The sequence below is a fragment of the Lithobates pipiens genome, unplaced genomic scaffold, assembly GCF_037356315.1.
Source record: "Lithobates pipiens isolate NorthernLeopardFrog02 unplaced genomic scaffold, aLitPip1_a1.2 Scaffold_19, whole genome shotgun sequence".
Taxonomy (NCBI): Eukaryota; Metazoa; Chordata; class Amphibia; order Anura; family Ranidae; genus Lithobates; species Lithobates pipiens.
This window is the reverse complement of record NW_027507764.1, coordinates 184,541,254-184,554,218: the sequence shown is the minus strand read 5'-3', so window position 1 is coordinate 184,554,218 and position 12,965 is coordinate 184,541,254. Positions and strand designations below refer to the sequence as shown.

The following is a 12,965-nucleotide window of genomic DNA, read 5'->3' as shown; positions in this document are numbered from 1 at the left end:
ATCGCTACCCCTTTCTTTTGGTTATAAAATTTACCATCATACCAAAAGTAGTTGTGCGACAGGCAAAATTCCAGAGCCATTCGCAAAAACTTTTTTTGTATGTAAGGCAGGTCGTCCCTCTGAGAGAATGCCCAATTGAGAGCCAACAGGGCATCCTCGTGCTGTATAATCGTATAGAGAGACGACACATCTGCTGTTACTAAAAAGATTTCAGCGTCTCCAGGAAACTCCACATCACGCAACAAACCTAAAAAGCTTGTGGTGTCCTTTAAATAGGCACGTGTAGTGACCACACTCATCTGCAAGAAATGGTCTAAATATTGACCAATCCTAGCAGTCACTGATTTTATTCCGTTAACGATTGGCCTAGCCGGGGGTTCCGTCTGACTCTTATGGATCTTAGGTAACGTGTAAATATTGGGAATTCTATTATAACTAGGTACCAAAAATAACCGTTCCTTTTTTGTTAGGACCCGCATATAATATCCAAAATCCACCAAATTGCCCAAATCCTCACGATACGATTTCGTAGGGTCTCTATCTAGTAGAGTATATGTTGTTTGATCTGACAACATATCGCATAGCTGAGTGTGGTAATACTGCTTATCCAACAGTACCACACCTCCCCCTTTATCTGCTGGTCGGACAATAATATCCTTTCTTTCCTCTAGGGCTTTAATCCCTTCTTTAATATATATAGGACAAGGATTTTTCTTTAGTGGAAGGGCATCTAAATCCCTAAGGACTGATTGTTTAAACACCTCCACTTGGTGGTTGGAAGGTAGTGGTGGATTAAATAATGACTTATTCCGGAGATTGCTGTTCACGCCAATTATTCCATTATCCCTATTATTCGTTATCATACTGCTATTAGAAAGCATATATTTCTTAATATTGATCTTCCGTACGTATTTCTGTACTTCAATATAGACATTAAATTTATTCATTGGTTGGCGTACAGAACATTTCAAACCCGCATTTAGAATGTTTTTTTCTTTCTGGGATAAAGTTACTTGAGTCAAATTATAAATCCCTGTCATTCCGTCTCCCTGCGTCTTTTTTTGTTTGAGGCGTTTACCGGCTCTGCAGCCTCTTTTTCCATGGTTTTTTGTTGTTGTCTGACCGGACTGTATGGCATTCCCCAATCCTGGGGATGTCTCCAATCCTGATTGTTCTGGACGGATGGTGGATAAGAGGGTCGACCTCTCCATGGTCGCCCCCCTCTTGGTCTCCCCCTCCAATGTCCCCTCCCGCCTCTCCCTAAAAAAGGGGGCATCTGAGTATTACGGGGTGAGGATGATCTCACTAGAGGAGCAAAACGGTTATGTGTGTCAGGCTGATATATCCCTTGTTGATTATAACCCGGGCGAGTTTCCTTGTATCCCTTATTCTTACCCACAAAATTGGACTGTTTACGTGCCTGACTGTTTTGGGGGTTTTTTTTTTTTTCCCAAAATTTATTTTTCTTGGTAAGGCCTCCTCAGTTACCTTAGGGATATTATCCAATGCTTTTGGTACGTTAGTTACTGGTTGTGTAGATGTAACCCCAACCCCGGTTTCTTCTTGTGTTGATGGTCTAAATCCTACCTGCCAACTATACATAGTGTGATTCCTAAAATCATTTAAATCCCTTCTAAATTTCTTTATTTTCTTTTTTTGTGTATCCCTATCCACCTTTTCCAATTTTTTCTGAATATCACTATTGAAAGAAGCTAGTTGTGGAGTGCCTCTTATTGGTTCTAATAAGGACTGCAAATCTGTGATTCTTTTTTCCAAAATCACCATTTTTCTCTTTTTACGTGCTAATACCAGTTGCTGTAATTTATAGCCAACTCCATTAAAGAAATCAAGCCACTCTGACATAGAACCTGTGTCATCAAGTCCGTCCTGAGGTGCCACATCCCACCTCAGGCTTCTCATTATTAATTTGTCCTTGAGGTACTGTTCAAACGTACAGATATCCCACCAGGTGCAAAGCCTGTAAATCTGTTCACAATCACATTCGGGGGATTGATCAATTCACCTCCACTGGTAATGGACAAAATTTTAAGATCGATCAATTTATCACATGTGTGACCACACATGTAGTATATGTACTTCAGTGCCCGTGTGGGCTGATGTATGTAGGACGAACAAAAAGGAAATTATGTACTAGGGTGGCAGAACATATTTACAATATTTCCATTGGCTATAAGGACCATAGTGTTTCCCTACATTTCAGACTTAAACACGACAGGGACCCAACAGGTCTTAAGTTTTGGGGTGTAGATAGGGTCTTTCCGAATTGGAAGGGCAGTAATTTAGTCCGGGAAATATCTAAACGTGAGACCGAGTGGCTGTTCCGTATGAACACTTTGAGTCCCTACGGTTTAAATATAGAGGTGGATGTTAACTGTTTCATTAGTGACTACTAAGTTTTTATTGCAGTACACTGGGGAAATATTGAGGAGGATTTGAGCTTAATATATTTTAGAACAGTTTCTACATAACATATTTAGCCTTGTTTTATTAATATATTTTTTTATGTGAACACAGCATACATGTATACAAAAAAGAGTATAGGTCGGTTCTATTCTATTCTATTTTTTGGGACACCTACTTTTGCAGTCGAGTAGACCAAGAGGTCTACATTTTCTAGCTTTGCTGGTACTCAACATTCGGGTTTTATTTTATCTTATCATTTTTTATTAATCTATCAGACAAGACTATTGATTAAGATAGTGTGGAGAATTATTTAATATTTTATTGAATGTAATGCATTTTGCTCTACATACATATTGGTGGTATATATAGATTTGAGATATATGTGCCTTTTATCTCAATGCATTTTTCTAAGATGGATACCTGCAATATTGACAATATTTATTATTTTGGTATGATAATGGGTATTTTAGGTAATAATGATGTAAATTTATTATTATATTATTATTTTAGTATGATAATGGTGATTTCCTGGAATAATGAGATAACCTGCTCACTTAATGTATGCTGTTCGGTGATTTAATGAATTAATACTGTTCTCATGAGAAACGAAGGTTTGTGTGAACAAATTTTACCCACAGGGACGTACTCGTGAGAAACGAAAGTTTTTTTTTTTTGCGAACAGTGTACATTTAGGCATGTTGTCATGGCGATGGCTTGCACGACGTGGCCTTTTCATTTCCGCATTGGGTGGGAGTGAGTGTGTCTAGGGGGCTGGACGTGGGAATGCCCATGAGCCACCTCTCCGCCCCTATTCATATTTAATCGGATTAGCTGCACTGCTTGGCCACGCCCACAGATGAAGACGTGATGACGAAACGCGTATGGGCGTGACCAAGCAGCTATTCGTAACTACAGAGCGGTCGATTTGTACGATTGCCCGGGACCCGCCGTGGAAGCCGAGCCTGCATTCGATCTAAGACGCCCGGAGCCGCGGTGAGACAAATCCGGTTGTTCTAGTGGTTACATCTCTGTGAATGAATTTTTATTGATTATGTACGTATGGTGTATATGCGCACAAATTTTTTAAAGAATAAAGCAGTTTGCACTATGGAACCTCTTTTTGCTGTTTTCTATATGTGAACTTGCTGCTGGGAGTGAAGTATTAAATCCGAAAAATCTATGAGGACACAGGAATTGGGTACAGAGGAATACCAGTGAAAGACTATTTATAAAGAGGTGCCTGTTAACCCATTGGGTTCTGGTGAGTGCTTTACCATAAGGGGTGTCACCGGCTAACAAGCTCTTTCTGCACTGGTGGTCTTTTCTTGGAGATGGACTTTTCTTTCTGGTTTTCCATCATTTTGGTGTTTCAACTAAAATCCCATCCTCAGATGTGTGGGACTTTTTAAGGACATTACTGTGGTTTTTGTTGTAAACCATGGGGCTTCTACCCTCTTAAGAATGATTGTTTTGTTGTTTTAGCGCTGTCAATATGGTATATATTGGACAATAGATTCACGAGGGCTATATACTATATAATTTTTATGATTTATCTTTTGTATGATAGCAGCTTGCAAATTATATCATCTTTTGTTTCTGTGTGCGCTGGGATCGGTGGGGAATATTCTTAGCAATTTTTGTTTAGATTGTTTGCCAGTGATATCAGTACTTGTTACATAGTTAAATTTACCCTTAGCGAACATGGATGCAATCAATTTTTTGAGGGATCGACAAATTGATTTAGAAGCAGTGTTTTCCTGTGAAGGGGGAACACTTGAAGATAATGATTATACGGAAACTCTAACAGCACTAGCCAACACCCTTGAGAAACAAGTTCGCACCTGGTGGGATATCTGTACGTTTGAACAGTACCTCAAGGACAAATTAATAATGAGAAGCCTGAGGTGGGATGTGGCACCTCAGGACGGACTTGATGACACAGGTTCTATGTCAGAGTGGCTTGATTTCTTTAATGGAGTTGGCTATAAATTACAGCAACTGGTATTAGCACGTAAAAAGAGAAAAATGGTGATTTTGGAAAAAAGAATCACAGATTTGCAGTCCTTATTAGAACCAATAAGAGGCACTCCACAACTAGCTTCTTTCAATAGTGATATTCAGAAAAAATTGGAAAAGGTGGATAGGGATACACAAAAAAAGAAAATAAAGAAATTTAGAAGGGATTTAAATGATTTTAGGAATCACACTATGTATAGTTGGCAGGTAGGATTTAGACCATCAACACAAGAAGAAACCGGGGTTGGGGTTACATCTACACAACCAGTAACTAACGTACCAAAAGCATTGGATAATATCCCTAAGGTAACTGAGGAGGCCTTACCAAGAAAAATAAATTTTGGGAAAAAAAAAAAAAAAACCCCCAAAACAGTCAGGCACGTAAACAGTCCAATTTTGTGGGTAAGAATAAGGGATACAAGGAAACTCGCCCGGGTTATAATCAACAAGGGATATATCAGCCTGACACACATAACCGTTTTGCTCCTCTAGTGAGATCATCCTCACCCCGTAATACTCAGATGCCCCCTTTTTTAGGGAGAGGCGGGAGGGGACATTGGAGGGGGAGACCAAGAGGGGGGCGACCATGGAGAGGTCGACCCTCTTATCCACCATCCGTCCAGAACAATCAGGATTGGAGACATCCCCAGGATTGGGGAATGCCATACAGTCCGGTCAGACAACAACAAAAAACCATGGAAAAAGAGGCTGCAGAGCCGGTAAACGCCTCAAACAAAAAAAGACGCAGGGAGACGGAATGACAGGGATTTATAATTTGACTCAAGTAACTTTATCCCAGAAAGAAAAAAACATTCTAAATGCGGGTTTGAAATGTTCTGTACGCCAACCAATGAATAAATTTAATGTCTATATTGAAGTACAGAAATACGTACGGAAGATCAATATTAAGAAATATATGCTTTCTAATAGCAGTATGATAACGAATAATAGGGATAATGGAATAATTGGCGTGAACAGCAATCTCCGGAATAAGTCATTATTTAATCCACCACTACCTTCCAACCACCAAGTGGAGGTGTTTAAACAATCAGTCCTTAGGGATTTAGATGCCCTTCCACTAAAGAAAAATCCTTGTCCTATATATATTAAAGAAGGGATTAAAGCCCTAGAGGAAAGAAAGGATATTATTGTCCGACCAGCAGATAAAGGAGGAGGTGTGGTACTGTTGGATAAGCAGTATTACCACACTCAGCTATGCGATATGTTGTCAGATCAAACAACATATACTCTACTAGATAGAGACCCTACGAAATCGTATCGTGAGGATTTGGGCAATTTGGTGGATTTTGGATATTATATGCGGGTCCTAACAAAAAAGGAACGGTTATTTTTGGTACCTAGTTATAATAGAATTCCCAATATTTACACGTTACCTAAGATCCATAAGAGTCAGACGGAACCCCCGGCTAGGCCAATCGTTAACGGAATAAAATCAGTGACTGCTAGGATTGGTCAATATTTAGACCATTTCTTGCAGATGAGTGTGGTCACTACACGTGCCTATTTAAAGGACACCACAAGCTTTTTAGGTTTGTTGCGTGATGTGGAGTTTCCTGGAGACGCTGAAATCTTTTTAGTAACAGCAGATGTGTCGTCTCTCTATACGATTATACAGCACGAGGATGCCCTGTTGGCTCTCAATTGGGCATTCTCTCAGAGGGACGACCTGCCTTACATACAAAAAAAGTTTTTGCGAATGGCTCTGGAATTTTGCCTGTCGCACAACTACTTTTGGTATGATGGTAAATTTTATAACCAAAAGAAAGGGGTAGCGATGGGTTCAAAATTTGCGCCGAGTTTGGCGAATTTATTTATGAGCCATTGGGAGGATATACGGATTTTTGCGAACCGGAGAAGGGAATTACTTTTCTATCATAGGTATATAGATGATATGTTTTTCATCTGGCAAGGCACGGAGGAATCTCTGAAGGACTTTTCTGATGGTTTGAACAACAATAATAACAATATAAAATTAGACTTCAGTTGGAATAAAAAGTCAATCCACTTTCTGGATGTAACTGTAATGAGAGAAATGACTAATTTGTCCACAAAAGTGTTTTTTAAGCCAACGGACAGAAATAGTTTTATTCCTATTCATAGTGGACATCATCCGCTTTGGCTACGTGGGATACCGAAAGGTCAGTTTCTTCGTGTTAGAAGAAATTGTACCTTTGATGATGATTATTTGACACAGGCATCTTTAGTCAGGGATAAATTTGTGGAAAAGGGTTACTCCTTTGACATGCTGGATCAGGAATTGCAACAGGTGCTACGTGTACCCCAGGAGCAATGTTTACAACGGAAAGAAAGGATAATGTGTAGTACTCATGAATGGGGTTTCATTAGCACCCTCCATGGCCAATACAAGGAGGTAGAGGGGATTATCCGAAAACACTGGGACATCCTCAAATTAGATAGGACGCTCAAGGGAGTAATTCCTGAGAACCCTAGATTTATTTACAGACGTAATTTCTCTTTTGGGGATAAAATTGTCAAAAAGGTTTTGGATCCACCCTCCAGGCCTCTTATGTTCTGGGATCGAGCTGGCTTTTTTGCCTGTCGAAGGTGCAAAGCCTGTAAATCTGTTCACAATCACATTCGGGGGATTGATCAATTCACCTCCACTGGTAATGGACAAAATTTTAAGATCGATCAATTTATCACATGTGTGACCACACATGTAGTATATGTACTTCAGTGCCCGTGTGGGCTGATGTATGTAGGACGAACAAAAAGGAAATTATGTACTAGGGTGGCAGAACATATTTACAATATTTCCATTGGCTATAAGGACCATAGTGTTTCCCTACATTTCAGACTTAAACACGACAGGGACCCAACAGGTCTTAAGTTTTGGGGTGTAGATAGGGTCTTTCCGAATTGGAAGGGCAGTAATTTAGTCCGGGAAATATCTAAACGTGAGACCGAGTGGCTGTTCCGTATGAACACTTTGAGTCCCTACGGTTTAAATATAGAGGTGGATGTTAACTGTTTCATTAGTGACTACTAAGTTTTTATTGCAGTACACTGGGGAAATATTGAGGAGGATTTGAGCTTAATATATTTTAGAACAGTTTCTACATAACATATTTAGCCTTGTTTTATTAATATATTTTTTTATGTGAACACAGCATACATGTATACAAAAAAGAGTATAGGTCGGTTCTATTCTATTCTATTTTTTGGGACACCTACTTTTGCAGTCGAGTAGACCAAGAGGTCTACATTTTCTAGCTTTGCTGGTACTCAACATTCGGGTTTTATTTTATCTTATCATTTTTTATTAATCTATCAGACAAGACTATTGATTAAGATAGTGTGGAGAATTATTTAATATTTTATTGAATGTAATGCATTTTGCTCTACATACATATTGGTGGTATATATAGATTTGAGATATATGTGCCTTTTATCTCAATGCATTTTTCTAAGATGGATACCTGCAATATTGACAATATTTATTATTTTGGTATGATAATGGGTATTTTAGGTAATAATGATGTAAATTTATTATTATATTATTATTTTAGTATGATAATGGTGATTTCCTGGAATAATGAGATAACCTGCTCACTTAATGTATGCTGTTCGGTGATTTAATGAATTAATACTGTTCTCATGAGAAACGAAGGTTTGTGTGAACAAATTTTACCCACAGGGACGTACTCGTGAGAAACGAAAGTTTTTTTTTTTTTTGCGAACAGTGTACATTTAGGCATGTTGTCATGGCGATGGCTTGCACGACGTGGCCTTTTCATTTCCGCATTGGGTGGGAGTGAGTGTGTCTAGGGGGCTGGACGTGGGAATGCCCATGAGCCACCTCTCCGCCCCTATTCATATTTAATCGGATTAGCTGCACTGCTTGGCCACGCCCACAGATGAAGACGTGATGACGAAACGCGTATGGGCGTGACCAAGCAGCTATTCGTAACTACAGAGCGGTCGATTTGTACGATTGCCCGGGACCCGCCGTGGAAGCCGAGCCTGCATTCGATCTAAGACGCCCGGAGCCGCGGTGAGACAAATCCGGTTGTTCTAGTGGTTACATCTCTGTGAATGAATTTTTATTGATTATGTACGTATGGTGTATATGCGCACAAATTTTTTAAAGAATAAAGCAGTTTGCACTATGGAACCTCTTTTTGCTGTTTTCTATATGTGAACTTGCTGCTGGGAGTGAAGTATTAAATCCGAAAAATCTATGAGGACACAGGAATTGGGTACAGAGGAATACCAGTGAAAGACTATTTATAAAGAGGTGCCTGTTAACCCATTGGGTTCTGGTGAGTGCTTTACCATAAGGGGTGTCACCGGCTAACAAGCTCTTTCTGCACTGGTGGTCTTTTCTTGGAGATGGACTTTTCTTTCTGTTTTCCATCATTTTGGTGTTTCAACTAAAATCCCATCCTCAGATGTGTGGGACTTTTTAAGGACATTACTGTGGTTTTTGTTGTAAACCATGGGGCTTCTACCCTCTTAAGAATGATTGTTTTGTTGTTTTAGCGCTGTCAATATGGTATATATTGGACAATAGATTCACGAGGGCTATATACTATATAATTTTTATGATATGTTATTATACCTCGAAGACTCGGGTCCCTCTTTGCAAGCGGCCCTGCGACTGATAGAGCAGTTTGGGGAATACTCTGGACTACGTATTAACTGGTCCAAGTCCCAGATCCTCCCTCTAGACTTAGGTGCCCCGTCCGCTGATCAGGCGGCAATGCCCTTAGTCAGGGCGAGTCAGTTGAAATATTTGGGAGTGCAATGTTCACGATTGCTGACTGACTACACCCTTTTAAATGTGGAACCCTTATTTACCCTGCTCAAGCAAAAAACCCAGACTTGGTCCCGTCTCCCCCTTGGGGTGATGGGCCGTGTAAACTTGGTCAAAATGATCCTCCCCCCCAAGCTGCTCTATGTGTTTTGGCACGCTCCCCTACGCATCCCTCTCAGAACCTTCAAATCCTTGGAGGCCATCCTAAACACGTTTGTTTGGGGTTCGTCTCGACACAAGCTCTCATGGAGTGTTCTGAAATGCCCTACCCACCTGGGCGGCACCGCCATACCAGACCTGTACTATTATTATCTGGCCTCTCAACTGTCCCATTTCTACTATTTTAATCAGATTGACAAAGATCGCTATGCCTCACTGGTATGCTCCCCACACTACACTCTGGTCGTACACCCACTCCGTCTCCTTATGCGTGGCTCCAGGGGACCTTCCGTCCCGATGAGAGACATGCTGTCCCACCATTGTTTGATTTGGCAGCAGGCCGCGTCCATTACTGGGGCCCCTAGGTTTCACTCCCACACCCCCCTTTGGGACAATCCCCTACTTCCCGAGCTCTCTACGATCCCCGACCGATCTGTGTGGCTGGCCGGGGGCGTTATCTTTCTGTCCCAGGTTATTACCAATGGCACTGTCAGACCCTTCCAGGCCCTCAAAGCTGACTTCAACCTCCCTAATAGAATGTTTTTTAGGTATCTTCAACTCCGCCATGCCCTTAGCTCTCAGTTTGGCTCCCTTATCCCCAGGCTCGAAACACTTCCGATAGCAACAGCCGTGCTAGGTGATGACCCTAAGAAACTGATTTCTTTTTTTTACATCAACCTGCTCACGCCTGGGGCGACCGCCCGTGCCTACCGACTTAAGGCTAGATGGGAGGCCGACGTGGGGGTTATCGAGGACGCGGACTGGGAAACTGCACTTGACGCCCCTAAGCTGGTCTCCCCTAAACTCTCTGACAGACTTACACACCTTTACATGCTACATAGGTCATACCTGACCCCTGGGCGGCTGTCCAAGTTTAGACCTGGCTATGATCCAACATGTCCTAAATGTGGTGATCCCCAGGCCACGTTCTACCATCTCCTTTGGTCCTGTCCTGAGTTGCAGGTTTACTGGAAGCAAATTGTTGATTTCCTCCACGACCAAATGGGCTCCCCTCTGACGCTATGCCCCCGCCAATGTTTGCTGGGGATTCTCCTCGTATCCGAGGAGGCAAGGATTCCGACAGTTTTCCTACAGGAGACCCTATACCTAGCCAGACTGCAGATAGCCCGCACCTGGTTGCGCACAGCGCCCCCCACCGCCCGACAATGGAAGTCAGCTGTCAATGCCACCCTCCCCTATAAAAAACTGCTGTATATGCATAGAGGCTGCCCGGGCAAGTTTGCCAAGCTATGGGATAAATGGATGGGGGATTCAGATACATGTACCGAATAGTGTAGTTTGTGGTCTGTACGCCTCCTTACACCTACTCGGGTTCGGCCCGGCGAGTCTAGCTGTCTCCGTGGTTGTAGGTGGGCTCTTCGCCCTCATAATAATGGCTTCCTGCTCCTCCCTGCGAATTACTTTGCGTAGGATGTACTATGGCTCGGCATATGACTCCCAACCTCTGAGTTCCTCTCTCCCCCCCATTTCTGAACACACCGCATTGCCCCTTGCTTTTTATGTAATGTGCAACCTGTAAACAAAGAACCCCCCCCTCCTGGTTTTTTTCAGCCTGTGGTATTGTTAGCAGCTGTTTTCTATCCGTATATTTGGTGCATGTTGCACCCCATATGTGTTACTGCTATCCTATGTATTTTGTATGCTCAATAAACGTTCCTTTTTCAAAATAAATAACAAAACAAACTGCAATGCTGATTGTGTTACTGTGCATTGTAAGTACGTTGGATAAACCACAGGTTTTACCATGCATTAATGACACAATGTGTGAAGCCAGCATAATGGTTTTCAATGTATCTGCATTATGGAAATTCTAAATTCTTCGGTGCTCTTCCCCCAATAAATGCATGTAAAACTCCTGCATGTGCAAAGAAGCAAATGACTTATACACATTGGCAATTTTAAACTGCACATTTTTAATTTACCTAAAACTTGGCAGACACGACTTTTGTGGTTACATTTTGATTTTACATGCATTTTTTTCTGAAATCTGCACTCCCCAAAGGGAAAATATAGTGTATTTTCAAGTGAGCACATATTGTATATCAGAGGTATTATTGTGGCGTTTACCCACAGTACTTTTTATGCGACTTTCATATGTTTATATTCTTGCTATCAGTTATGCCGACATAGACAGTTTAAACCATGTATGGGCAAGCTGAATGTAAAAAGTTGATCAATCAACTTTGGTACAATCAGTCTGCTGGATTTTGCTCACGTCTCCTGAGATCTCAGCAAGGACGCCAGGTCATGTGTAGAAAAAAAAAACATCTAAGTGCTCACCGCTTAAGTATAAGATTTAATTTTTGTGTTCAAACATGAACTACTCACATAAAGATGATAAAAACACAGCATGTAAAGCCAACAATCATGTTCCGTAGGGCAGTAGTGGTGACGTCATGTGTAGCTCCTCCCCCGTACGTGTTACGTTCAATCAGAACTTCGACGTCACCGGACTCCTCCCCCCTTCCCTTCATTAGCAGACGGAGGCACTTGGGGAAGGGGGGAGGAGTCCAGTGACGTCGATGTCCGAGACATCACCGGATATCCGACGGAACTCCCTGAAGACCCGGAAGCCGGCGGAGAGGTGAGTACAAATCAAAAGGATTTTGATCAATCAAAAAAATGAATCGATTGAGGAATTAATCTTTAATTTCCACGGCCCTAAAATAAATCCCAATGTTTCTTCAGCTGCTGTAAAGAGGTAGAACCTAACAGCTTTACTTAGAAAAAATACTTCCATTATGTACAGTATGCACATTTCCTTTCTTACCTGAGTAAGAAAATGGATTCATTTGCTTCTCCACCAAGGCCACTTTTGGGTCTGAGATCTTCTGGATGATCTAAAACAAAGATTATTAATATAAGCAAACGATTAAAAGAGCAGTAAGTGAAAATATCTTAACAAGTGATCACTGCCACTAACCAATCTTAAAAGATTTGTGTGTACTGCCAGGGCTTTCAGGATGCTCGTTGGTAGAATTGCCCCCGTCCTCACTGTTCTTCCTGCCAGATAAAAAAAAATGAACACTTGTTATTTGACAAATCATGTCTCATGCAGGAAATACAGCAAGCATTGTCATTCAGGATCACTGAGAACTGCTTTGACTATTCTGTAAACAGTCATTATGGCCTATTAAATAACCCTGCATCTTCTTTATAAATTCAGTATTGATAACATTCTACACACAGTTACCTTTAAATTACACGGTGGGTGAAGTTGTGGATGTTACCAGTGAAATTCCTGAATGATAAAATCCCACTTGTAGGTCTCCATTGGAAGCTCGTGTGACAGGGTGACAACATAGAATTAAAGATATGTGTTAGGACCTGGGCTTGAACCTGGGACCTCTGGTGTGTCTGGCAGTGACTCTGCTTGCTGAGCCACCTGGAATGCTGGACAGCTCCTTGGACAGCTTCTTGGACAGCTTCTTGGACAATTCCTTTAGTGATCTTGTCTTGAATCTTGTTTGCCTTGAACCTTGAACCCTTTGCTCCTCCCATGAACTTCCTGATATAAGCCATGTCTCTGCACTTCCTCCTTGCCAGA

At 41.5% G+C, this 12,965-nt stretch overlaps 1 protein-coding gene across 2 annotated transcripts in view; it reads right to left on the bottom strand.

Moving 5' to 3' along the window:
- The window catches only part of ULK4 (unc-51 like kinase 4), a 951,013-nt gene that overhangs the window by 867,506 nt on the left and 70,542 nt on the right, over nucleotides 1–12,965 (bottom strand). For both annotated transcript variants that reach the window (XM_077491567.1, XM_077491568.1), the window contains exons 10-11: nucleotides 12,342–12,421; nucleotides 12,189–12,258 (exon numbers count right to left, since the gene is read on the bottom strand). In XM_077491567.1, coding sequence (XP_077347693.1) covers nucleotides 12,189–12,258; nucleotides 12,342–12,421 — 150 coding nt within the window. The remainder of the gene's footprint in view (nucleotides 1–12,188; nucleotides 12,259–12,341; nucleotides 12,422–12,965) is intronic.